The following is a 27,358-nucleotide window of genomic DNA, read 5'->3' as shown; positions in this document are numbered from 1 at the left end:
GCGTTGGATTAGTAACCAGAAGGTTGCAAGTTCAAACCCCCGAGCTGACAAGGTCTGTCGTTCTGCCCCTGAACAGGCAGTTAACCCACTGTTCCCAGGCCGTCATTGAAAATAAGAATTTGTTCTTAACTGACTTGCTAAAAATCCTCCTCCATACCACTACATACTTCCTCCTCCTCTCTTTTGTCTGTCAGAGTTTAAACAGTATTCCTTATCTTTCTCTTCTTTCTTTCTGTTTTGCTTCTGAGAAAAATTCAATTGATGTATTGGTCCAATATTTGCTGCATGGGGAAGGCCAGGCGGGAGGTGACGGGGTCAGGGAGTGGAGGAAGTTCAAAATGACCCAGCAGCAACCCCTCTCCCATCTCAAATCACCCTCTCTCCTATCTCCCAACACATCCCATCCACTCTCCCCACACCTCCCATCCTATCTCCTCTCTCCCCACACCTCCCATCCACTCTCCTATCTCCCTACACCTCCCATCCACTCTCATCTCTCCCCACACCTCCCATCCACTCTCCTCTCTCCCCACACCTCCCATCCACTCTCCTCTCTCCCCACACCTCCCATCCTATCTTCTCTCTCCCCACACCTCCCATCGACTCTCCTATCTCCCCATACCTTCCATCCTCTCTCCCCACATCTCCCACCTATCTCCCCATACATCCCTCCACAGCTCCTTCTCCTCCCCCACCACAAATACCATATCATTGCATTTCTCCCTCCATACCTCCTCTCCCTCCATACCTCCTCCACCTCTCCCTCCATATCTCCTCATCCTCTTCCTCCATACCTCCTCCTCCTCTCCCTCCATACCTCCACCTCTCCCTCCATATCTCCTCCTCCTCTTCCTCCATACCTTCTCCTCCTCTCCCTCCATACCCCCACCTCTCCCTCCATACCTACTCCTCTCCCTCCATACCTCCTCCTCCTCCTCCCCCTACATACCTCCTCTTCCTCTTCCTCTCCCTCCATACCTCCTCCTCCTCCTCTCCCTCCATACCTCCTCCTCCTCCACCTCCATAACTCCTCCTCCTCTCCCTCCATACCTCCTCCTCCTCCCCCTCCATACCTCCTCTTCCTCTCCCTCCATACCTCCTCCTCCTCCTCTCCTTCCATACCTCCTCCTCCTCCTCTCCCTCCATACTTCCTCCTCCTCCCCCTCCATACCTCCTCCACCTCTCCCTCCATACCTCCTCCTCCTCCTCTCCCTCATACCTCCACCTCTCCCTCCATACCACTACATAACTCTTCCTCCCCCTCCATATCTCCTCCTCCTCCCCTCCATATCTCCTCCTCCTCCCCCTCCAAACCTCCTCCACCTCTCCCTCCATACCTCCTCCTGCTCCTCCTCTCCCTCCATACCTCCTCCTCCTCTCCCTCCATACCTCCACATCTCCCTCCATACCACTACATACCTCCTCCTCCCCCTCCATATCTCCTCCTCCTACTCCCCCTCCATACCTCCTCCTCCACCTCTCCACCTCTCCCTCTATATCTCCACCTCTCCATCCCTACCTCCTCCTGCTCCTCCTCTCCCTCCATACCTCCTCCTCCTCTCCCCTCCATACCTCCACCTCTCCCTCCATACCTCCACCTCTCCCTCCATACCTCCACCTCTCCCTCCATACCTCCACCTCTCCCTCCATACCACTACATACCTCCTCCTCCTCTCCCTCCATACCTCCACCTCTCCCTCCATACCACTACATACCTCCTCCTCCCCCTCCATATCTCCTCCTCCTCCTCTCCCTCCATACCTCCTCCTCCTCTCCCTCCATATCTCCATCTCTCCCTCCATACCTCCTCCTCCTCTCCCTCCATTCCTCCTCCACCTCTCCCTCCACCTCTCCCTCCATACCTCATCACGGCAGGGTAGCCTAGTGGTTAGAGCATTGGACTAGTAACCGGAAGGTTGCAAGTTCAAACCCCCAAGCTGACAAGGTCTGTCGTTCTGCCCCTGAACAGGCAGTTAACCCACTGTTCCTAGGCCGTCATTGAAAATAAGAATTTGTTCTTAACTGACTTGCTAAAAATCCTCCTCCATACCACTACATACTTCCTCCTCCTCTCTTTTGTCTGTCAGAGTTTAAACAGTATTCCTTATCTTTCTCTTCTTTCGTTCTGTTTTGCTTCTGAGAAAATTTCAATTGATGTATTGGTCCAATATTTGCTGCATGGGGACGGCCAAGCAGGAGGTGACGGGGTCAGGGAGTGGAGGAAGTTCAAAATGACCCAGCAGCAACAGAGGCAATCAGGATGATAAGAAAACCCTGTGAAAGAAAGACGAGAGAGAGAGAGAGAGAGAGAGAGAGAGAGAGAGAGAGAGAGAGAGAGAGAGAGAGAGAGAGAGAGAGAGAAGAAAAGGAAAGGGTTGACAGAGGAAACAGAAAGAGGAAATTGAGAAAGGATGGAAAGGTAAGAAAGTGTCTACTGGCTGCTAGAACTGGTCAGAGGGTGCAGGGTGTGGTGTCCTGGGCTCTGAGGGGTATAGAAGGTGCAGGGTGTGGTGTCCTGGGCTCTGAGGGGTATAGAGGGTGCAGGGTGTGGTGTCCTGGGCTCTGAGGGGTATAGAGGGTGCAGGGTGTGGTGTCCTGGGCTCTGAGGGGTATAGAGGGTGCAGGGTGTGGTGTCCTGGGCTCTGAGGGGTAACGAGGGTGCAGGGTGTGGTGTCCTGGGCTCTGAGGGGTATAGAGGGTGCAGGGTGTGGTGTCCTGGGCTCTGAGGGGTATAGAGGGTGCAGGGTGTGGTGTCCTGGGCTCTGAGGGGTATAGAAGGTGCAGGGTGTGGTGTCCTGGGCTCTGAGGGGTATAGAGGGTGCAGGGTGTTGTGTCCTGGACTCTGAGGGGTAACGAGGGTGCAGGGTGTGGTGTCCTGGGCTCTGAGGGGTATAGAGGGTGCAGGGTGTGGTGTCCTGGGCTCTGAGGGGTATAGAGGGTGCAGGGTGTGGTGTCCTGGGCTCTGAGGGGTATAGAAGGTGCAGGGTGTGGTGTCCTGGGCTCTGAGGGGTAACGAGGGTGCAGGGTGTGGTGTCCTGGGCTCTGAGGGGTATAGAGGGTGCAGGGTGTGGTGTCCTGGGCTCTGAGGGGTAACGAGGGTGCAGGGTGTGGTGTCCTGGGCTCTGAGGGGTAACGAGGGTGCAGGGTGTGGTGTCCTGGGCTCTGAGGGGTATAGAGGGTGCAGGGTGTGGTGTCCTGGGCTCTGAGGGGTATAGAGGGTACAGGGTGTGGTGTCCTGGGCTCTGAGGGGTAACGAGGGTGCAGGGTGTGGTGTCCTGGGCTCTGAGGGGTATCGAGGGTGCAGGGTGTGGTGTCCTGGGCTCTGAGGGGTATAGAGGGTGCAGGGTGTGGTGTCCTGGGCTCTGAGGGGTATAGAGGGTGCAGGGTGTGGTGTCCTGGGCTCTGAGGGGTATAGAGGGTACAGGGTGGGAGAGATTTGTACCTTGTCAGCTCGGGGGATTGAACTTGCAACCCTCCGGTTACTAGTCCAACGCTCTAACCTCTAGGCTACCCTGCCGCCTCTACACTCTAACCACTAGGCTACCCTGCCGCCTCTACACTCTAACCACTAGGCTATCCTGCCACCTCTACACTCTAACCACTAGGCTACCCTGCCGCCTCTACACTCTAACCACTAGGCTACCCTGCCGCCTCTACACTCTAACCACTAGGCTACCCTGCCACCCCGATATCCCGGTCATACCAAGACGTAACCCAGCCAACTAGAGAAAACAGAAAAGGGAGATTGGGAAAGGCTAGCTAGTGACCCTTGACCTTTAGACTGTTGAAGCTGATCAGCCATGCATGACCAGGGAGCTAAGCCAACCAGCCTCAACCAATGAGAAACTCACTACAGGTCAGTTATCATCAAAGGAGGTATTCACTACAAAGCGGAGCGTCAATAGGGAGGAAATGTGAAGAGAACACAAGACTACAATCCTAACCCTAATCAACAGAAGAATAGTTAACAGCCTTTTCAATGAGAGGTTTTATTTACTTAACTCTTAAATCAGGCAGACTTAGAAGTTATCATCAAAGGAGGTATTCACCACAGAGTGGAGCGTCAATAGGGAGGTGACCTGATCTACAACTAACATTCTAGACTTAACAATAGAACTAAGAACCCACCAGACCTGATCAACAACTAACATTCTAGACTTAACAATAGAACTAAGAACCCACCAGACCTGATCAACAACTAACATTCTAGACTTAACAATAGAACTAAAAACCCACCAGACCTGATCTACAACTAACATTCTAGACTTAATAATAGAACTAAGAACCCACCAGACCTGATCTACAACTAACATTCTAGACTTAATAATAGAACTAAGAACCCACCAGACCTGATCAACAACTAACATTCTAGACTTAACAATAGAACTAAGAACCCACCAGACCTGATCTACAACTAACATTCTAGACTTAACAATAGAACTAAGAACCCACCAGACCTGATCAACAACTAACATTCTAGACTTAATAATAGAACTAAGAACCCACCAGACCTGATCAACAACTAACATTCTAGACTTAATAATAGAACTAAGAACCCACCAGACCTGATCTACAACTAAAACTCTAGACTTAACAATAGAACTAAGAACCCACCAGACCTGATCTACAACTAACATTCTAGACTTAACAATAGAACTAAGAACCCACCAGACCTGATCAACAACTAACATTCTAGACTTAATAATAGAACTAAGAACCCACCAGACCTGATCAACAACTAACATTCTAGACTTAACAATAGAACTAAGAACCCACCAGACCTGATCTACAACTAACATTCTAGACTTAACAATAGAACTAAGAACCCACCAGACCTGATCAACAACTAACATTCTAGACTTAACAATAGAACTAAGAACCCACCAGACCTGATCAACAACTAACATTCTAGACTTAACAATAGAACTAAGAACCCACCAGACCTGATCTACAACTAACATTCTAGACTTAACAATAGAACTAAGAACCCACCAGACCTGATCAACAACTAACATTCTAGACTTAACAATAGAACTAAGAACCCACCAGACCTGATCAACAACTAACATTCTAGACTTAATAATAGAACTAAGAACCCACCAGACCTGATCAACAACTAACATTCTAGACTTAATAATAGAACTAAGAACCCACCAGACCTGATCTACAACTAACATTCTAGACTTAATAATAGAACTAAGAACCCACCAGACCTGATCAACAACTAACATTCTAGACTTAATAATAGAACTAAGAACCCCTCAGACCTGATCAACAACTAACATTCTAGACTTAATAATAGAACTAAGAACCCACCAGACCTGATCAACAACTAACATTCTAGACTTAATAATAGAACTAAGAACCCCTCAGACCTGATCAACAACTAACATTCTAGACTTAATAATAGAACTAAGAACCCACCAGACCTGATCAACAACTAACATTCTAGACTTAATAATAGAACTAAGAACCCACCAGACCTGATCTATAAGTTAACATTCTAGACTTAACAATAGAACTAAGAACCCACCAGACCTGATCAACAACTAACATTCTAGACTTAATAATAGAACTAAGAACCCACCAGACCTGATCTACAACTAACATTCTAGACTTAATAATAGAACTAAGAACCCACCAGACAGGATCAACAACTAACATTCTAGACTTAATAATAGAACTAAGAACCCCTCAGACCTGATCAACAACTAACATTCTAGACTTAATAATAGAACTAAGAACCCACCAGACCTGATCAACAACTAACATTCTAGACTTAACAATAGAACTAAGAACCCCTCAGACCTGATCAACAACTAACATTCTAGACTTAATAATAGAACTAAGAACCCACCAGACCTGATCAACAACTAACATTCTAGACTTAATAATAGAACTAAGAACCCACCAGACCTGATCAACAACTAACATTCTAGACTTAACAATAGAACTAAGAACCCACCAGACCTGATCAACAACTAACATTCTAGACTTAATAATAGAACTAAGAACTCCTCAGACCTGATCAACAACTAACATTCTAGACTTAATAATAGAACTAAGAACCCACCAGACCTGATCAACAACTAACATTCTAGACTTAATAATAGAACTAAGAACCCCTCAGACCTGATCAACAACTAACATTCTAGACTTAATAATAGAACTAAGAACCCACCAGACCTGATCAACAACTAACATTCTAGACTTAATAATAGAACTAAGAACCCACCAGACCTGATCAACAACTAACATTCTAGACTTAATAATAGAACTAAGAACCCACCAGACCTGATCTACAACTAAAACTCTAGACTTAACAATAGAACTAAGAACCCACCAGACCTGATCTACAACTAACATTCTAGACTTAACAATAGAACTAAGAACCCACCAGACCTGATCAACAACTAACATTCTAGACTTAATAATAGAACTAAGAACCCACCAGACCTGATCAACAACTAACATTCTAGACTTAACAATAGAACTAAGAACCCACCAGACCTGATCTACAACTAACATTCTAGACTTAACAATAGAACTAAGAACCCACCAGACCTGATCAACAACTAACATTCTAGACTTAACAATAGAACTAAGAACCCACCAGACCTGATCAACAACTAACATTCTAGACTTAACAATAGAACTAAGAACCCACCAGACCTGATCTACAACTAACATTCTAGACTTAACAATAGAACTAAGAACCCACCAGACCTGATCAACAACTAACATTCTAGACTTAACAATAGAACTAAGAACCCACCAGACCTGATCAACAACTAACATTCTAGACTTAATAATAGAACTAAGAACCCACCAGACCTGATCAACAACTAACATTCTAGACTTAATAATAGAACTAAGAACCCCTCAGACCTGATCAACAACTAACATTCTAGACTTAATAATAGAACTAAGAACCCACCAGACCTGATCAACAACTAACATTCTAGACTTAATAATAGAACTAAGAACCCCTCAGACCTGATCAACAACTAACATTCTAGACTTAATAATAGAACTAAGAACCCACCAGACCTGATCAACAACTAACATTCTAGACTTAATAATAGAACTAAGAACCCACCAGACCTGATCTATAAGTTAACATTCTAGACTTAACAATAGAACTAAGAACCCACCAGACCTGATCAACAACTAACATTCTAGACTTAATAATAGAACTAAGAACCCACCAGACCTGATCTACAACTAACATTCTAGACTTAATAATAGAACTAAGAACCCACCAGACAGGATCAACAACTAACATTCTAGACTTAATAATAGAACTAAGAACCCCTCAGACCTGATCAACAACTAACATTCTAGACTTAATAATAGAACTAAGAACCCACCAGACCTGATCAACAACTAACATTCTAGACTTAACAATAGAACTAAGAACCCCTCAGACCTGATCAACAACTAACATTCTAGACTTAATAATAGAACTAAGAACCCACCAGACCTGATCAACAACTAACATTCTAGACTTAATAATAGAACTAAGAACCCACCAGACCTGATCAACAACTAACATTCTAGACTTAACAATAGAACTAAGAACCCACCAGACCTGATCAACAACTAACATTCTAGACTTAATAATAGAACTAAGAACCCACCAGACCTGATCAACAACTAACATTCTAGACTTAATAATAGAACTAAGAACCCACCAGACCTGATCAACAACTAACATTGTCATGTTTTGTCATTTATTATCTTGTCTTGTCCCTGTGCTTCCCATTCTATTCGTTTCCCTCTGCTGGTCTTATTAGGTTCTTTCCCTCTTTCTATCCCTCTCTCTCCCCCTCCCTCTCTCACTCTCTCGCTCTCTCTTCTCTCTATCGTTCCGTTCCTGCTCCCAGCTGTTCCTATTCCCCTAATCAATCATTTAGACACCTGTTCCCGATCCTTTCCCCTGATTAGAGTCCCTATTTCTTCCTTTGTGTTCCGTTCCTGTCCTGTCGGTTCCTTGTCTAGAATTCACCGTGCTGTGTTTGTGTATCGCCCTGTCGTGTCGTGTTTTCCTCAGATGCTGCGTGGTGAGCAGGTGTCTGAGTCTGTCTGGTTCAAGTGCCTTCCCGAGGCAACCTGCTGTTCACCTGCTGTTCAAGATCGAGTCTCCAGTTTGTCCTCGTCATTTCGAGTGAAAGTTGTGTTTTTTGTTTGTATTTACTTTACTGGATTAAAGACTCTGTTTTCGCCAAGTCGCTTTTGGGTCCTCTTTCACCTGCATGACAAACATTCTAGACTTAATAATAAAACTAAGAACCCACCAGACCTGATCAACAACTAACATTCTAGACTTAACAATAGAACTAAGAACCCACCAGACCTGATCAACAACTAACATTCTAGACTTAACAATAGAACTAAGAACCCACCAGACCTGATCAACAACTAACATTCTAGACTTAACAATAGAACTAAGAACCCACCAGACCTGATCTACAACTAACATTCTAGACTTAACAATAGAACTAAGAACCCACCAGACCTGATCTACAACTAACATTCTAGACTTAACAATAGAACTAAGAACCCACCAGACCTGATCAACAACTAACATTCTAGACTTAACAATAGAACTAAGAACCCACCAGACCTGATCTACAAGTTAACACTCTAGACTTAACAATAGAACTAAGAACCCACCAGACCTGATCTACAAGTTAACACTCTAGACTTAACAATAGAACTAAGAACCCACCAGACCTGATCTACAACTAACATTCTAGACTTAACAATAGAACTAAGAACCCACCAGACCTGATCTACAACTAACATTCTAGACTTAACAATAGAACTAAGAACCCACCAGACCTGATCTACAACTAACATTCTAGACTTAACACTAGAACTAACCCAATTTAACCCTTTACACATTGAAAATGTCAGATTTGGGCACTGATAAACGGCTAAATTGGAACATAGTACTGAACAGTAACGTGCTGTACATGGCGTCAAAGCTCTGTGGCTCTGTGCTTCACAGCCTCTGTATGGGTTTAGACTGACAGACGTTCTGAACCTCCCCCCCGCCTCCCATCCCTTCAGATAATTGAACTACTTTTGTTAAAATGATTGTTGTCTGACTGAGGGGGAAATGCTGTAAATTAAAAGGACTCTATGTATTTTGAAAGATCAGATGTTGAGGTTTTATAATAAATATCGCTTAGTGGTTAGAGTGTAGAGGAGGCAGGGTAGCCTAGTGGTTAGAGTGTAGAGGAGGCAGGGTAGCCTAGTGGTTAGAGTGTAGAGGAGGCAGGGTAGCCTAGTGGTTAGAGTGTAGAGGAGGTAGGGTAGCCTAGTGGTTAGAGTGTAGAGGCAGCAGGGTAGCCTAGTGGTTAGAGTGTAGAGGCGGCAGGGTAGCCTAGTGGTTAGAGTGTAGAGGAGGTAGGTAGCCTAGTGGTTAGAGTGTAGAGGAGGTAGGTAGCCTAGTGGTTAGAGTGTAGAGGCGGCAGGGTAGCCTAGTGGTTAGAGTGTAGAGGCGGCAGGGTAGCCTAGTGGTTAGAGTGTAGAGGCAGCAGGGTAGCCTAGTGGTTAGAGTGTAGAGGCGGCAGGGTAGCCTAGTGGTTAGAGTGTAGAGGCGGCAGGGTAGCCTAGTGGTTAGAGTGTAGAGGCAGCAGGGTAGCCTAGTGGTTAGAGTGTAGAGGCGGCAGGGTAGCCTAGTGGTTAGAGTGTAGAGCTAGCAGGGTAGCCTAGTGGTTAGAGTGTAGAGGAGGCAGGGTAGCCTAGTGGTTAGAGTGTAGAGCTAGCAGGGTAGTCTAGTGGTTAGAGTGTAGAGGTGGCAGGGTAGCCTAGTGGTTAGAGTGTAGAGCTAGCAGGGTAGCCTAGTGGTTAGAGTGTAGAGCTAGCAGGGTAGCCTAGTGGTTAGAGTGTAGAGGAGGCAGGGTAGCCTAGTGGTTAGAGTGTAGAGGAGGCAGGGTAGCCTAGTGGTTAGAGTGTAGAGGCGGCAGGGTAGCCTAGTGGTTAGAGTGTAGAGGAGGTAGGGTAGCCTAGTGGTTAGAGTGTATAGGCGGCAGGGTAGCCTAGTGGTTAGAGTGTAGAGCTAGCAGGGTAGCCTAGTGGTTAGAGTGTAGAGCTAGCAGGGTAGCCTAGTGGTTAGAGTGTAGAGGAGGCAGGGTAGCCTAGTGGTTAGAGTGTAGAGGCGGCAGGGTAGCCTAGTGGTTAGAGTGTAGAGCTAGCAGGGTAGCCTAGTGGTTAGAGTGTAGAGGAGGCAGGGTAGCCTAGTGGTTAGAGTGTAGAGGAGGCAGGGTAGCCTAGTGGTTAGAGTGTAGAGGTGGAAGGGCAGCCTAGTGGTTAGAGTGTAGAGGAGGCAGGGTAGCCTAGTGGTTAGAGTGTAGAGGCGGCAGGGCAGCCTAGTGGTTAGAGGGTAGGACTAGTAACCGGAAAGTACAAATCTGTCATTCTGCCCCTGAACAAGGCAGTTAACCCACTGTTCTTAGACCAGTTAACCCACTGTTCCTAGGCCGTCATTGAAAATAAGAATTTGTTCTTAACTGACTTGCCTAGTTAAATAAAGGTTTAAAAAAAAAAAAACATTTTCATTTGTTTGTCTGATGTTGCACCTACCCGACATTTTCCAGGAATATTCTCATCATGTTACTGAATGTGGCAAAAAGGCAAGTAAAAGTCAACTGCATATAAAGTCATGAGTGTTTGGATTCAGTCTAGTGTAGTAGCATGTCAGGGGGTTAGGATGGCCAATGTAGTAGCATGTCAGGGGGTTAGGAGGGCTAATGTAGTAGCATGTCAGGGGGTTAGGATGGCCAATGTAGTAGCATGTCAGGGGTTAGGAGGGCTAATGTAGTAGCATGTCAGGTGGTTAGGAGGGCCAATGTAGTAGCATGTCAGGGGTTAGGAGGGCCAATGTAGTAGCATGTCAGGGGGTTAGGAGGGTCAATGTAGTAGCATGTCAGGGGGTTAGGAGGGTCAATGTAGTAGCATGTCAGGTGGTTAGGAGGGCCAATGTAGTAGCATGTCAGGTGGTTAGGAGGGTCAATGTAGTAGCATGTCAGGTGGTTAGGAGGGCCAATGTAGTAGCATGTCAGGTGGTTAGGAGGGCTAATGTAGTGACTCCACTGGATGTCATAAGGTGAATGCACCAATTTGTAAGTCGCATGTCTGGATAAGAGCGTCTGCTAAATGACTTAAATGTAATGTAAATGTAGTAGCATGTCAGGTGGTTAGGAGGGCCAATGTAGTAGCATATCAGGTGGTTAGGAGGGCTAATGTAGTAGCATGTCAGGTGGTTAGGAGGGCCAATGTAGTAGCATGTCAGGTGGTTAGGAGGGCTAATGTAGTAGCATGTCAGGTGGTTAGGAGGGCCAATGTAGTAGCATGTCAGGTGGTTAGGAGGGCCAATGTAGTAGCATGTCAGGGGTTAGGAGGGTCAATGTAGTAGCATGTCAGGGGTTAGGAGGGTCAATGTAGTAGCATGTCAGGGGTTAGGAGGGCTAATGTAGTAGCATGTCAGGTGGTTAGGAGGGCCAATGTAGTAGCATGTCAGGGGGTTAGGAGGGCTAATGTAGTAGCATGTCAGGTGGTTAGGAGGGCCAATGTAGTAGCATGTCAGGTGGTTAGGAGGGCCAATGTAGTAGCATGTCAGGTGGTTAGGAGGGCTAATGTAGTAGCATGTCAGGGGGTTAGGAGGGCCAATGTAGTAGCATGTCAGGTGGTTAGGAGGGCCAATGTAGTAGCATGTCAGGTGGTTAGGAGGGTCAATGTAGTAGCATGTCAGGGGGTTAGGAGGGTCAATGTAGTAGCATGTCAGGTGGTTAGGAGGGCTAATGTAGTAGCATGTCAGGTGGTTAGGAGGGCTAATGTAGTAGCATGTCAGGTGGTTAGGAGGGCTAATGTAGTAGCATGTCAGGTGGTTAGGAGGGCCAATGTAGTAGCATGTCAGGTGGTTAGGAGGGCTAATGTAGTAGCCTGTCAGGTGGTTAGGAGGGCCAATGTAGTAGCATGTCAGGTGGTTAGGAGGGTCAATGTAGTAGCCTGTCAGGGGGTTAGGAGGGCCAATGTAGTAGCCTGTCATGCTTTACACTGTAGGCAGTACAAGTAAGGGCCACAGTGACAGACCGGACTGATAACGTCAGGACTACAGACCGGACTGATAACGTCAGGACTACAGACCGGACTGATAACGTCAGGACTACAGACCGGACTGATAACGTCAGGACTACAGACCGGACTGATAACGTCAGGAGTACAGACCGGACTGATAACGTCAGGACTACAGACCGGACTGATAACGTCAGGACTACAGACCGGACTGATAACGTCAGGACTACAGACCGGACTGATAACGTCAGGACTACAGGTGGACTGATAACGTCAGGACTACAGACCGGACTGATAACGTCAGGACTACAGACCGGACTGATAACGGCAGGACTACAGACCGGACTGATACACACACACGCACACAACACACACACACACAACACACACACACACACACACACTCAAAATGCATTTGACATTTAAATCAAAGACAGAATATGAATGGTCTCCTTTCCCAGCTCGAAGACTTATTTCCCTGCCTCTGTCTCTCCCCTCCCCCCTCTTTCTGGGCATCGTTAGGAGCGGCTGGGGAACTTGAGTAACTCATTAGAAGAGCTGTATAATGGGAGTCCCGAGGGGGAGGGGAGGCGGGGGGTAAGGATGGGCTTAACATCCTGGCTGCCCCCCCACCCCACCCTAAAGCTAAGGGAGGACCATGTTTTTAGATCCAGTAAAAATATGGCAGCTGTGAAAGTGACATGGATAACAAGACTTTACTGCTTTACTGCCAAAAAAAACAGCTTTACTGCCAACGGCTCCTGACTGGCTAACTAACGATGTGGAAAGGCTATCTATGATGCACCACAGCCTGAACTAGACCGTAGAAACCCTACATCCCACCCACTCCACAGCCTGAACTAGACCGTAGCAACCCTACATCCCACCCACTCCAGACTGTAGAAACCCTACATCCCACCCACTCCACCGCCTGAACTAGACCGTAGAAACCCTACATCCCACCCACTCCACCGCCTGAACTAGACCGTAGAAACCCTACATCCCACCCACTCCAGACCGTAGAAACCCTACATCCCAACCACTCCAGACTGTAGAAACCCTACATCTCACCCACTCCAGACTGTAAAAACCCTACATCTCACCCACTCCAGACTGTAGAAACCCTACATCTCACCCACTCCAAACTGTAGAAATCCTACATACCACCCACTCCAGACTATAGAAACCCTACATCTCACCCACTCCAGACTGTAGAAACCCTACATCCCACCCACTCCAGACCGTAGAAACCCTACATCTCACCCACTCCAGACCGTAGAAACCCTACATCCCAACCCACTCCACAGCCTGAACTAGACCGTAGAAACCCTACATCCCAACCACTCCACAGCTTGAACTAGACCGTAGAAACCCTACATCCCAACCACTCCACAGCCTGAACTAGACATCCCACCCACTCCAGACCGTAGAAACCCTACATCCCACCCACTCCAGACCGTAGAAACCCTACATCCCAACCACTCCACAGCCTGAACTAGACCGTAGAAACCCTACATCCCAACCACTCCAGACCGTAGAAACCCTACATCCCATCCACTCCACAGCCGAGCATCACATCGCCAGCAAATCTCTTCAAGAAAGATCCATTCTTCCTACAAGGGAAGAGTCAGATAGTAATTTAATAGTACTATTCTGACCATAAAGATCCGATCAAATGACTATTATGTACAGTGGTAAGAACAAGTATGTGAACCGATTGGAATTATCTGGATTTCTGTATGAATTTGACATACAATTTGATCTGATCTTCATCTAAGTCACAACAATAAGACAACCACAGTCTGCTTAAACTAATAACACACAAATTAATTGTATTTTTCTTGTCTATGTTGAATATATCATTTAAACATTCACCAGTGTAGGTTGGAAAAAAGTATGTGAACCCCCCTAGGCTAATGACTTCTCCAAAAGCGAATTGGAGTCTGGAGTCAGCTAACCTGGAGTCCAATCAATGAGGCGTCATTGGAGATATTGGTTAGAGCTGCCTTGCCCTGTAAAAACAAAATGTGAGTTTGCTATTCACAAGAAGCATTGCCTGATGTGAACCATTCCACGAACAAAAAGAGATCTCAGAAGACCTCAGATTAAGGATTGTTGTCTTGCATAAAGCTGAAAAAGGTTATAAAAGTATCTCTAAAAGCCTTGATGTTCATCAGTCCAGGGTAAGAAAAATTGTCTATAAATGGAGAAAGATCAGCACTGTTGCTCCTCTCCCTAGGAGTGGTCGTCCTGTGAAGATGACTGCCAAAACACAGTGCAGAATGCTCAATGAGGTTAAGAAGAATCTTAGTGTGTCAGCAAAAAAAAATCTCTGGAACATGCTAACATCTCTGCTGACGAGTCTACGATACGTAAAACACTAAACAAGAATGGTGTTAATGTGGAGGACACCATGGAAGAAGCCACTGCTGTCCAAAAAAAACATTGCTGCACGTCTGAAATTTGTAGAAGTGCATCTGGATGTTCCACAGCGCTACTGGAAACATATTCTGCGGACAGATGAAACTACAGGTGTTTGGAAGGAACACACAACACTATGTGTGGAGACAAAAAGGCCACAGCACACCAACATCAGAACCTCATCCCAACTGTAAAGTCTGGTTTATTTTTATTTTTTATTTTTTTTATTTCACCTTTATTTAACCAGTTAGGCTAGTTGAGAACAGGTTCTCATTTGCAACTGTGACCTGGCCAAGATAAAGCATAGCAGTGTGAACAGACAACACAGAGTTACACATGGAGTAAACAATTAACAAGTCAATAACACAGAGAAAAAAGGGGAGTCTATGCAACAGGACAAGAACCCAGAAGACAGAAGTAAATCAACAAAGGAATGACTTGAACAAAAGAAAATACACCTCCTGGAGTGGCCCAGTCAGAGTCCTGACCTTCTGCAGTGACCCAGTCAGAGTCCTGACCTTCTGGAGTGGCCCAGTCAGAGTCCTGACCTTCTGGAGTGGCCCAGTCAGAGTCCTGACCTTCTGGAGTGGCCCAGTCAGAGTCCTGACCTTCTGGAGTGGCCCAGTCAGAGTCCTGACCTTCTGGAGTGGCCCAGTCAGAGTCCTGACCTTCTGGAGTGGCCCAGTCAGAGTCCTGACCTTCTGGAGTGACCCAGTCAGAGTCCTGACCTTCTGGAGTGGCCCAGTCAGAGTCCTGACCTTCTGGAGTGGCCCAGTCAGAGTCCTGACCTTCTGGAAGTCAGAGTCCTGACCTTCTGGAGTGGCCCAGTCAGAGTCCTGACCTTCTGGAGTGGCCCAGTCAGAGTCCTGACCTTCTGGAGTGGCCCAGTCAGAGTCCTGACCTTCTGGAGTGGCCCAGTCAGAGTCCTGACCTTCTGGAGTGGCCCAGTCAGAGTCCTGACCTTCTGGAGTGGCCCAGTCAGAGTCCTGACCTTCTGGAGTGGCCCAAAGTCCTGACCTTCTGGAGTGGCCCAGTCAGAGTCCTGACCTTCTGGAGTGGCCCAGTCAAGTCCTGACCTTCTGGAGTGGCCCAGTCAGAGTCCTGACCTTCTGGAGTGGCCCAGTCAGAGTCCTGACCTTCTGGAGTGGCCCAGTCAGAGTCCTGACCTTCTGGAGTGGCCCAGTCAGAGTCTGACCTTCTGGAGTGGCCCAGTCAGAGTCCTGACCTTCTGGAGTGGCCCAGTCAAGTCCTGACCATCAACCTGTGGCCCAGTCAGAGTCCTGACCTCAACCTAGCCCAGTCAGAGTCCTGACCTTCTGGAGTGGCCCAGTCAGAGTCCTGACCTTCTGGAGACCCAGTCAGAGTCCTGACCATCAACCTGTGGCCCAGTCAGAGTCCTGACCTTCTGGAGTGGCCCAGTCAGAGTCCTGACCTTCTGGAGTGGCCCAGTCAGAGTCCTGACCTTCTGGAGTGGCCCAGTCAGAGTCCTGACCTTCTGGAGTGGCCCAGTCAGAGTCCTGACCTTCTGGAGTGGCCCAGTCAGAGTCCTGACCTTCTGGAGTAGCCCAGTCAGAGTCCTGACCTCAACCTGTGGCCCAGTCAGAGTCCTGACCTCAACCTGTGGCCCAGTCAGAGTCCTGACCTTCTGGAGTGGCCCAGTCAGAGTCCTGACCTTCTGGAGTGGCCCAGTCAGAGTCCTGACCTCAACCTGTGGCCCAGTCAGAGTCCTGACCTTCTGGAGTGGCCCAGTCAGAGTCCTGACCTTCTGGAGTGGCCCAGTCAGAGTCCTGACCTTCTGGAGTGGCCCAGTCAGAGTCCTGACCTTCTGGAGTGGCCCAGTCAGAGTCCTGACCTTCTGGAGTGGCCCAGTCAGAGTCCTGACCTTCTGGAGTGGCCCAGTCAGAGTCCTGACCTTCTGGAGTGGCCCAGTCAGAGTCTGACCTTTTGGAGTGGCCCAGTCAGAGTCCTGACCTTCTGGAGTAGCCCAGTCAGAGTCCTGACCTTCTGGAGTGGCCCAGTCAGAGTCCTGACCTTCTGGAGTGGCCCAGTCAGAGTCCTGACCTTCTGGAGTAGCCCAGTCAGAGTCCTGACCTTCTGGAGTGGCCCAGTCAGAGTCCTGACCTTCTGGAGTGGCCCAGTCAGAGTCCTGACCTTCTGGAGTGGCCCAGTCAGAGTCCTGACCTTCTGGAGTGGCCCAGTCAGAGTCCTGACCTTCTGGAGTGGCCCAGTCAGAGTCCTGACCTTCTGGAGTGGCCCAGTCAGAGTCCTGACCTTCTGGAGTGGCCCAGTCAGAGTCCTGACCTTCTGGAGTGGCCCAGTCAAGTCCTGACCTTCTGGAGTGGCCCAGTCAAGTCCTGACCTTCTGGAGTGGCCCAGTCAGAGTCCTGACCTTCTGGAGTGGCCCAGTCAGAGTCCTGACCTCCTGGAGTGGCCCAGTCAGAGTCCTGACCTTCTGGAGTGGCCCAGTCAGAGTCCTGACCTTCTGGAGTGGCCCAGTCAGAGTCCTGACCTTCTGGAGTGGCCCAGTCAGAGTCCTGACCTTCTGGAGTGGCCCAGTCAGAGTCCTGACCTTCTGGAGTGGCCCAGTCAGAGTCCTGACCTTCTGGAGTGGCCCAGTCAGAGTCCTGACCTTCTGGAGTGGCCCAGTCAGAGTCCTGACCTCAACCTGTGGCCCAGTCAGAGTCCTGACCTCAACCTGTGGCCCAGTCAGAGTCCTGACCTTCTGGAGTGGCCCAGTCAGAGTCCTGACCTTCTGGAGTGGCCCAGTCAGAGTCCTGACCTCAACCTGTGGCCCAGTCAGAGTCCTGACCTTCTGGAGTGGCCCAGTCAGAGTCCTGACCTTCTGGAGTGGCCCAGTCAGAGTCCTGACCTTCTGGAGTGGCCCAGTCAGAGTCCTGACCTTCTGGAGTGGCCCAGTCAGAGTCCTGACCTTCTGGAGTGGCCCAGTCAGAGTCCTGACCTTCTGGAGTAGCCCAGTCAGAGTCCTGACCTCAACCTGTGGCCCAGTCAGAGTCCTGACCTCAACCTGTGGCCCAGTCAGAGTCCTGACCTTCTGGAGTGGCCCAGTCAGAGTCCTGACCTTCTGGAGTGGCCCAGTCAGAGTCCTGACCTCAACCTGTGGCCCAGTCAGAGTCCTGACCTTCTGGAGTGGCCCAGTCAGAGTCCTGACCTTCTGGAGTGGCCCAGTCAGAGTCCTGACCTTCTGGAGTGGCCCAGTCAGAGTCCTGACCTTCTGGAGTGGCCCAGTCAGAGTCCTGACCTTCTGGAGTGGCCCAGTCAGAGTCCTGACCTTCTGGAGTGGCCCAGTCAGAGTCCTGACCTTCTGGAGTGGCCCAGTCAGAGTCCTGACCTTCTGGAGTGGCCCAGTCAGAGTCCTGACCTTCTGGAGTAGCCCAGTCAGAGTCCTGACCTTCTGGAGTGGCCCAGTCAGAGTCCTGACCTTCTGGAGTGGCCCAGTCAGAGTCCTGACCTTCTGGAGTAGCCCAGTCAGAGTCCTGACCTTCTGGAGTGGCCCAGTCAGAGTCCTGACCTTCTGGAGTGGCCCAGTCAGAGTCCTGACCTTCTGGAGTGGCCCAGTCAGAGTCCCGACCTTCTGGAGTGGCCCAGTCAGAGTCCTGACCTTCTGGAGTGGCCCAGTCAGAGTCCTGACCTTCTGGAGTGGCCCAGTCAGAGTCCTGACCTTCTGGAGTGGCCCAGTCAGAGTCCTGACCTTCTGGAGTGGCCCAGTCAGAGTCCTGACCTTCTGGAGTGGCCCAGTCAGAGTCCTGACCTTCTGGAGTGGCCCAGTCAGAGTCCTGACCTTCTGGAGTGGCCCAGTCAGAGTCCTGACCTTCTGGAGTGGCCCAGTCAGAGTCCTGACCTTCTGGAGTGGCCCAGTCAGAGTCCTGACCTTCTGGAGGCCCAGTCAGAGTCCTGACCTTCTGGAGTGGCCCAGTCAGAGTCCTGACCTTCAGGAGTGGCCCAGTCAGAGTCCTGAAGTGGCCCAGTCAGAGTCCTGACCTTCTGGAGTGGCCCAGTCAGAGTCCTGACCTTCTGGAGTGGCCCAGTCAGAGTCCTGACCTTCTGGAGTGGCCCAGTCAGAGTCCTGAAGTGGCCCAGTCAGAGTCCTGACCTTCTGGAGTGGCCCAGTCAGAGTCCTGACCTTCTGGAGTGGCCCAGTCAGAGTCCTGACCTTCTGGAGTGGCCCAGTCAGAGTCCTGACCTTCTGGAGTGGCCCAGTCAGAGTCCTGACCTTCTGGAGTGGCCCAGTCAGAGTCCTGACCTTCTGGAGTGGCCCAGTCAGAGTCCTGACCTTCTGGAGTGGCCCAGTCAGAGTCCTGACCTTCTGGAGTGGCCCAGTCAGAGTCCTGACCTTCTGGAGTGGCCCAGTCAGAGTCCTGACCTTCTGGAGTGGCCCAGTCAGAGTCCTGACCTTCTGGAGTGGCCCAGTCAGAGTCCTGACCTTCTGGAGTGGCCCAGTCAGAGTCCTGACCTTCTGGAGTGGCCCAGTCAGAGTCCTGACCTCAACCTGTGGCCCAGTCAGAGTCCTGACCTTCTGGAGTGGCCCAGTCAGAGTCCTGACCTTCTGGAGTGGCCCAGTCAGAGTCCTGACCTTCTGGAGTGGCCCAGTCAGAGTCCTGACCTCAACCTGAGTGGCCCAGTCAGAGTCCTGACCTTCTGGAGTGGCCCAGTCAGAGTCCTGACCTTCTGGAGTGGCCCAGTCAGAGTCCTGACCTTCTGGAGTGGCCCAGTCAGAGTCCTGACCTTCTGGAGTGGCCCAGTCAGAGTCCTGACCTTCTGGAGTGGCCCAGTCAGAGTCCTGACCTTCTGGAGTGGCCCAGTCAGAGTCCTGACCTTCTGGAGTGGCCCAGTCAGAGTCCTGACCTTCTGGAGTGGCCCAGTCAGAGTCCTGACCTTCTGGAGTGGCCCAGTCAGAGTCCTGACCTCAACCTGTGGCCCAGTCAGAGTCCTGACCTTCTGGAGTGGCCCAGTCAGAGTCCTGACCTTCTGGAGTGGCCCAGTCAGAGTCCTGACCTTCTGGAGTGGCCCAGTCAGAGTCCTGACCTTCTGGAGTGGCCCAGTCAGAGTCCTGACCTTCTGGAGTGGCCCAGTCAGAGTCCTGACCTTCTGGAGTGGCCCAGTCAGAGTCCTGACCTTCTGGAGTGGCCCAGTCAGAGTCCTGACCTCAACCTGTGGCCCAGTCAGAGTCCTGACCTTCTGGAGTGGCCCAGTCAGAGTCCTGACCTTCTGGAGTGGCCCAGTCAGAGTCCTGACCTTCTGGAGTGGCCCAGTCAGAGTCCTGACCTTCTGGAGTGGCCCAGTCAGAGTCCTGACCTTCTGGAGTGGCCCAGTCAGAGTCCTGACCTTCTGGAGTGGCCCAGTCAGAGTCCTGACCTTCTGGAGTGGCCCAGTCAGAGTCCTGACCTTCTGGAGTGGCCCAGTCAGAGTCCTGACCTTCTGGAGTGGCCCAGTCAGAGTCCTGACCTTCTGGAGTGGCCCAGTCAGAGTCCTGACCTTCTGGAGTGGCCCAGTCAGAGTCCTGACCTTCTGGAGTGGCCCAGTCAGAGTCCTGACCTCAACCTGTGGCCCAGTCAGAGTCCTGACCTTCTGGAGTGGCCCAGTCAGAGTCCTGACCTTCTGGAGTGGCCCAGTCAGAGTCCTGACCTTCTGGAGTGGCCCAGTCAGAGTCCTGACCTTCTGGAGTGGCCCAGTCAGAGTCCTGACCTTCTGGAGTGGCCCAGTCAGAGTCCTGACCTTCTGGAGTGGCCCAGTCAGAGTCCTGACCTTCTGGAGTGGCCCAGTCAGAGTCCTGACCTCAACCTGAGTGGCCCAGTCAGAGTCCTGACCTTCTGGAGTGGCCCAGTCAGAGTCCTGACCTTCTGGAGTGGCCCAGTCAGAGTCCTGACCTTCTGGAGTGGCCCAGTCAGAGTCCTGACCTTCTGGAGTGGCCCAGTCAGAGTCCTGACCTTCTGGAGTGGCCCAGTCAGAGTCCTGACCTTCTGGAGTGGCCCAGTCAGAGTCCTGACCTTCTGGAGTGGCCCAGTCAGAGTCCTGACCTTCTGGAGTGGCCCAGTCAGAGTCCTGACCTTCTGGAGTGGCCCAGTCAGAGTCCTGACCTTCTGGAGTGGCCCAGTCAGAGTCCTGACCTTCTGGAGTGGCCCAGTCAGAGTCCTGACCTTCTGGAGTGGCCCAGTCAGAGTCCTGACCTTCTGGAGTGGCCCAGTCAGAGTCCTGACCTTCTGGAGTGGCCCAGTCAGAGTCCTGACCTTCTGGAGTGGCCCAGTCAGAGTCCTGACCTTCTGGAGTGGCCCAGTCAGAGTCCTGACCTCAACCTGTGGCCCAGTCAGAGTCCTGACCTCAACCTGTGGCCCAGTCAGAGTCTTGACCTCAACCTGTGGCCCAGTCAGAGTCCTGACCTTCTGGAGTGACCCAGTCAGAGTCCTGACCTCAACCTGTGGCCCAGTCAGAGTCCTGACCTCAACCTGTGGCCCAGTCAGAGTCCTGACCTCAACCTGTGGCCCAGTCAGAGTCCTGACCTCAACCTGTGGCCCAGTCAGAGTCCTGACCTTCTGGAGTGGCCCAGTCAGAGTCCTGACCTTCTGGAGTGGCCCAGTCAGAGTCCTGACCTTCTGGAGTGGCCCAGTCAGAGTCCTGACCTTCTGGAGTGGCCCAGTCAGAGTCCTGACCTTCTGGAGTGGCCCAGTCAGAGTCCTGACCTTCTGGAGTGGCCAAGTCAGAGTCCTGACCTTCTGGAGTGGCCCAGTCAGAGTCCTGACCTTCTGGAGTAGCCCAGTCAGAGTCCTGACCTCAACCTGTGGCCCAGTCAGAGTCCTGACCTCAACCTGTGGCCCAGTCAGAGTCTTGACCTCAACCTGTGGCCCAGTCAGAGTCCTGACCTTCTGGAGTGACCCAGTCAGAGTCCTGACCTCAACCTGTGGCCCAGTCAGAGTCCTGACCTCAACCTGTGGCCCAGTCAGAGTCCTGACCTCAACCTGTGGCCCAGTCAGAGTCCTGACCTCAACCTGTGGCCCAGTCAGAGTCCTGACCTTCTGGAGTGGCCCAGTCAGAGTCCTGACCTTCTGGAGTGGCCCAGTCAGAGTCCTGACCTTCTGGAGTGGCCCAGTCAGAGTCCTGACCTTCTGGAGTGGCCCAGTCAGAGTCCTGACCTTCTGGAGTGGCCCAGTCAGACCTTCTGACCTTCTGGAGTGGCCCAGTCAGAGTCCTGACCTTCTGGAGTGGCCCAGTCAGAGTCCTGACCTTCTGGAGTGGCCCAGTCAGAGTCCTGACCTCAACCTGTGGCCCAGTCAGAGTCCTGACCTTCAAGTGGCCCAGTCAGAGTCCTGACCTTCTGAGTGGCCCAGTCAGAGTCCTGACCTTCTGGAGTGGCCCAGTCAGAGTCCTGACCTCAACCTGTGGCCCAGTCAGAGTCCTGACCTTCTGGAGTGGCCCAGTCAGAGTCCTGACCTCAACCTGTGGCCCAGTCAGAGTCCTGACCTTCTGGAGTGGCCCAGTCAGAGTCCTGACCTTCTGGAGTGGCCCAGTCAGAGTCCTGACCTTCTGTGGCCCAGTCAGAGTCCTGACCTCAACCTGTGGCCCAGTCAGAGTCCTGACCTTCTGGAGTGGCCCAGTCAGAGTCCTGACCTTCTGGACCGTGGCCCAGTCAGAGTCCTGACCTTCTGGAGTGGCCCAGTCAGAGTCCTGACCTTCTGGAGTGGCCCAGTCAGAGTCCTGACCTTCTGGAGTGGCCCAGTCAGAGTCCTGACCTTCTGGAGTGGCCCAGTCAGAGTCCTGACCTTCTGGAGTGGCCCAGTCAGAGTCCTGACCTCAACCTGTGGCCCAGTCAGAGTCCTGACCTTCTGGAGTGGCCCAGTCAGAGTCCTGACCTTCTGGAGTGGCCCAGTCAGAGTCCTGACCTTCTGGAGTGGCCCAGTCAGAGTCCTGACCTTCTGGAGTGGCCCAGTCAGAGTCCTGACCTCAACCTGGTGGCCCAGTCAGAGTCCTGACCTTCTGGAGTGGCCCAGTCAGAGTCCTGACCTTCTGGAGTGGCCCAGTCAGAGTCCTGACCTTCTGGAGTGGCCCAGTCAGAGTCCTGACCTTCTGGAGTGGCCCAGTCAGAGTCCTGACCTTCTGGAGTGGCCCAGTCAGAGTCCTGACCTTCTGGAGTGGCCCAGTCAGAGTCCTGACCTTCTGGAGTGGCCCAGTCAGAGTCCTGACCTTCTGGAGTGGCCCAGTCAGAGTCCTGACCTTCTGGAGTGGCCCAGTCAGAGTCCTGACCTTCTGGAGTGGCCCAGTCAGAGTCCTGACCTTCTGGAGTGGCCCAGTCAGAGTCCTGACCTTCTGGAGTGGCCCAGTCAGAGTCCTGACCTTCTGGAGTGGCCCAGTCAGAGTCCTGACCTTCTGGAGTGGCCCAGTCAGAGTCCTGACCTTCTGGAGTGGCCCAGTCAGAGTCCTGACCTCAACCTGAGTGGCCCAGTCAGAGTCCTGACCTTCTGGAGTGGCCCAGTCAGAGTCCTGACCTTCTGGAGTGGCCCAGTCAGAGTCCTGACCTTCTGGAGTGGCCCAGTCAGAGTCCTGACCTCAACCTGAGTGGCCCAGTCAGAGTCCTGACCTTCTGGAGTGGCCCAGTCAGAGTCCTGACCTTCTGGAGTGGCCCAGTCAGAGTCCTGACCTTCTGGAGTGGCCCAGTCAGAGTCCTGACCTCAACCTGAGTGGCCCAGTCAGAGTCCTGACCTTCTGGAGTGGCCCAGTCAGAGTCCTGACCTTCTGGAGTGGCCCAGTCAGAGTCCTGACCTTCTGGAGTGGCCCAGTCAGAGTCCTGATCTTCTGGAGTGGCCCAGTCAGAGTCCTGATCTTCTGGAGTGGCCCAGTCAGAGTCCTGACCTTCTGGAGTGGCCCAGTCAGAGTCCTGACCTTCTGGAGTGGCCCAGTCAGAGTCCTGACCTCCTGGAGTGGCCCAGTCAGAGTCCTGACCTTCTGGAGTGGCCCAGTCAGAGTCCTGACCTTCTGGAGTGGCCCAGTCAGAGTCCTGACCTCAACCCGATTGAGATGCTGTGGCATGACCTTAAGAGAGGGGTTCACACCAGACATCCCAAGAATATTGCTAAACTGAAACAGTCTTGTAAAAAGGAATGGTCCAAAATTCCTCCTGACCATTGTGCAGGTGCCGATCCGCAACTACAGAAAATGTTTGGTTGAGGTTATTGCTGCAAAAGGAGGGTCAACCAGTTATTAAATCCAAGGGTTCACATACTTTTCCCACCCTGCACTGTGAATGTTTACACGGTGTGTTCAATAAAGACATGAAAACATATAATTGTTTGTGTTATTAGTTTAAGCAGACTGTGTTTGTCTATTGTTGTGACTTAGATGATCAGATCAAATTTAATGACCAATATATGCAGAAAAGGTCATTCCAAAGGGTTCGTATACTTTTTCTTGCCATTGTAATTCCTACTTCTCTGGTTCTGACTGGCTGGTACTGTACAGTAAAGCAACAGCCAAGGAATCCATTGTGATGATCTGAGACCTAAACACTTATCCCCAAGCCTGTCAGTCTGCTACTGCCAGGAACAGTTACAATGAGCAGAGAGAGAGAGAGAGAGAGGGGTGTGTGTGTGTGTGTGTGTGTGTGTGTGTGTGTGTGTGTGTGTGTGTGTGTGTGTGTGTGTGTGTGTGTGTGTGTGTGTGTGTGTGTGTGTGTGTGTGTGTGTGTGTGTGTGTGTGTGTGTGTGTGTGTGTGTGTGTGTGTGTGTGTGTGTGAGCTGACTTGGGATAAGTAAAACCTGCTTGGCTGAACCTAGGCCTGCCTTGCTTTGCCAGAAACCACTAACTTATGATAGGCAGATTGGGCCACAAGGCCTGTCCCAGTCACAAGGCCTGTCCCAGTCACAAGGCCTGTCCCAGTCACAAGGCCTGTCCTTCTTTTTGGTTTTCTCAGGTGTTTTAGGGAATTGCAGGAAACTTCCCTTACTCCCAGTATAAGGAATATTAGGTATTGTCTTCGTTTTTGTAAGGGTTGATACTAGAGGTCGACCAATTAATTAGAGCCGATTTCAAGTTTTCATAACAATCGGAAATCTGTATTTTTGGGCGTAGATTTTGCCGATTTTTAAAAAATAAAAATAAAAAATAAAAAAGTATACCTTTATTTAACCAGGCAAGTCAGTTAAAAACACATTCTTATTTTCAATGACGGCCTGGGAACGGTGGGTTAACTGCCTCGTTCAGGGTCAGAATGACAGATTTTCACCTTGTCAGCTCGGGGGATCCAATCTTGCATTATTGCATTATCTTGCATTATCATTATTTATTTGAGGCTAAATGGATTTTTATTGATGTATTATATTAAGTTAAAATAAGTGTTCATTCAGTATTGTTGTAATTGTCATCACAAACAGACCCCACAGAGCCCCAGGACGGCATCACAAACAGACCCCACAGAGCCCCAGGACTGCAACACAAACAGACCCCACAGAGCCCCAGGACGGCAACACAAACAGACCCCACAGAGCCCCGGGACAGCAGCACAATTAGACCAAATCTGGCCCTAAACAGAGAGTACACCGTGGCAGAACACCTGACCACTGTGGCTGACCTGAAATTAAGGAAATCTTTGACTATGTACAGACTCAGTGAACATGGCCTTGCCATATCTACTGAGTGAAATTCCACAGTGTGCCATCACAGCAGCAAGATTTGTGACCTGTTGTCACGAGAAAAGGGCAACCAGTGAAGAACAAACACTATTGTAAATACAACCCATATTTAGGCTTATTTATTTTATCTTGTGTCCTTTAACCATTTGTACATTGTTAAAACACTGTATATATATAATATGACATTTGTAATGTCTTTATTGTTTTGAAACTTCTGTATGTGTAATGTTTACTGTTAATTTTTGTTGTTTTTCACTTTATATATTAACTTTGTATGTTGTCTACCTCACTTGCTTTGGCAATGTTAACACATGTTTCCCATGCCAATAAAGCCCCTGAACTGAATTGAATTGAGAGACAGAGAAAGAGAGAGAGAGAGACAGAGAGAGAGAGAGAGAGAGAGAGAGAGAGAGAGAGAGAGAGAGAGAGAGAGAGAGAGAGAGAGAGAGAGAGAGAGAGAGAGAGAGAGAGAGAGAGAGAGAGAGAGAGAGAGAGAGAGAGAGAGAGAGAGAGACTGAGTACTGAGCATTTCCACCCAGGTTTGAGTCCCAAACGGCCACCTATTCCCTATATAGTGCACTACTTTTAACCAGAGCCCTATGGCACCCTATTCCCTATAGTGTGCACTACTTTTAACCAGAGCCCTATGGCACCCTATTCCCTATAGTGTGCACTACTTTTGTGCCCTGGTCAAAAGTCAGTGTACTACGTAGGGAACAGGGTGCTATTTGGGGACGTAATCTATCGGTAAGTAGTGAAATATAAAAACAGTCCGTATCAATGCCAGGAAGCGTTGAGTTCCCAACAGTGTTGCTGCCCTGTTGGCACCATGCCATCTGCTGCATGTGAAAAACAATGTCCTACTTTAGCTAGAGACAGAACGATTATATCTCAGTACTGTATACCAGTGTATATCTCAGTACTGTATACCAGTGTATATCTCAGTACTGTATACCAGTGTATATATCAGTACTGTATACCAGTGTATATCTCAGTACTGTATACCAGTGTATATCTCAGTACTGTATACCAGTGTATATCTCAGTACTGTATACCAATGTATATCTCAGTACTGTATACCAGTGTATATCTCAGTACTGTATACCAGTGTGTATATCTCAGTACTGTATACCAATGTATATATCAGTACTGTATACCAGTGTATATCTCAGTACTGTATACCAGTGTACCCGAGAATTCTGCTCAATACTCCATTGAGCTATACTTATACTTACTATATTTGGAACCAAGGACTGATCACCACAATCCACAAAAGTGGAGACAAATTTGACCCCAATAACTACCGTGGGATATGTGTCAACAGCAACCTTGGGATAATCCTCTGCATTATCATTAAAAGCAGACTCATACATTTCCTCAGTGAAAACAATGTACGGAGCAAATGTCAAATTGGCTTTTTACCAAATTAACGTAGGACAGACCACGTATTCACCCTGCACACCCTAATTGACAAACAAACAAACCAAAACAAAGGCAAAGTCTTCTCATGCTTTGTTGATTTCAAAAAAGCTTTAGACTCAATTTGGCATGAGGATCTGCTATACAAACTGATGGAAAGTGGTGTTGGGGGTAAAAGATACGACATTATAAAATCCATGTACACAAACAACAAAAAAACACACACATTTCCTTCCACAGGGCCGTGGGGTGAGACAGGGATGCAGCTTAAGCCCCACCCTCTTCAACATGTCTATCAACGAATTGGCGAGGGCACTAGAAAAGTCTGCAGCACCCAGCCTCACCCTACTAGAATGTGAAGTCAAATGTCTACTGTTTGCTGATGATCTGGTGCTTCAGTCCCCAAACAAGGAGGTCCTACAGCAGCACCTAGATCTTCTGCACAGATTCTGTCAGACCTGGGACCTGACAGTAAATCTCAGTAAGACCAAAATAATGGTGTTCCAAAAAAGGTCCATTCGCCAGGACCACAAATACAATTTCTATCCAGACACCGTTGCCCTAGAACACACATAAAACTATACAATCCTTGGCCTAAACATCAGCGCCACAGGTAACTTCCACAAAGCTGTGAACGATCTGAGAGACAAGGTGAGAAGGGCCTTCTATGCCATCAAAAGGAACATAAAATTTGACATACCAATTAGGATCTGGCTAAAAGTACTTGAATCAGTTACAGAACCCACTGCCCTTTATAGTTGTGAGTTCTTGGGTCCGCTCACCAACCAAGAATTCACAAA

General features: G+C 49.8%; 1 protein-coding gene across 1 annotated transcript in view; it reads right to left on the bottom strand.

The window, feature by feature from the left end:
• Positions 1 to 2,069: 2,069 nt before the first annotated feature.
• The window catches only part of LOC124023529 (laminin subunit alpha-5-like), a 38,722-nt gene continuing 13,433 nt past the window's right edge, over positions 2,070 to 27,358 (bottom strand). The window contains exon 3 of the mRNA XM_046337927.1: positions 2,070 to 2,274. Within this exon, the coding sequence (XP_046193883.1) occupies positions 2,227 to 2,274 (48 nt within the window). The 3' untranslated portion in view covers positions 2,070 to 2,226. The remainder of the gene's footprint in view (positions 2,275 to 27,358) is intronic.

Source organism: Oncorhynchus gorbuscha, linkage group LG03, assembly GCF_021184085.1.
Source record: "Oncorhynchus gorbuscha isolate QuinsamMale2020 ecotype Even-year linkage group LG03, OgorEven_v1.0, whole genome shotgun sequence".
Taxonomy (NCBI): Eukaryota; Metazoa; Chordata; class Actinopteri; order Salmoniformes; family Salmonidae; genus Oncorhynchus; species Oncorhynchus gorbuscha.
Note: the sequence above shows the minus strand (reverse complement) of the source record. Positions and strands in the feature narration are given on the sequence as shown.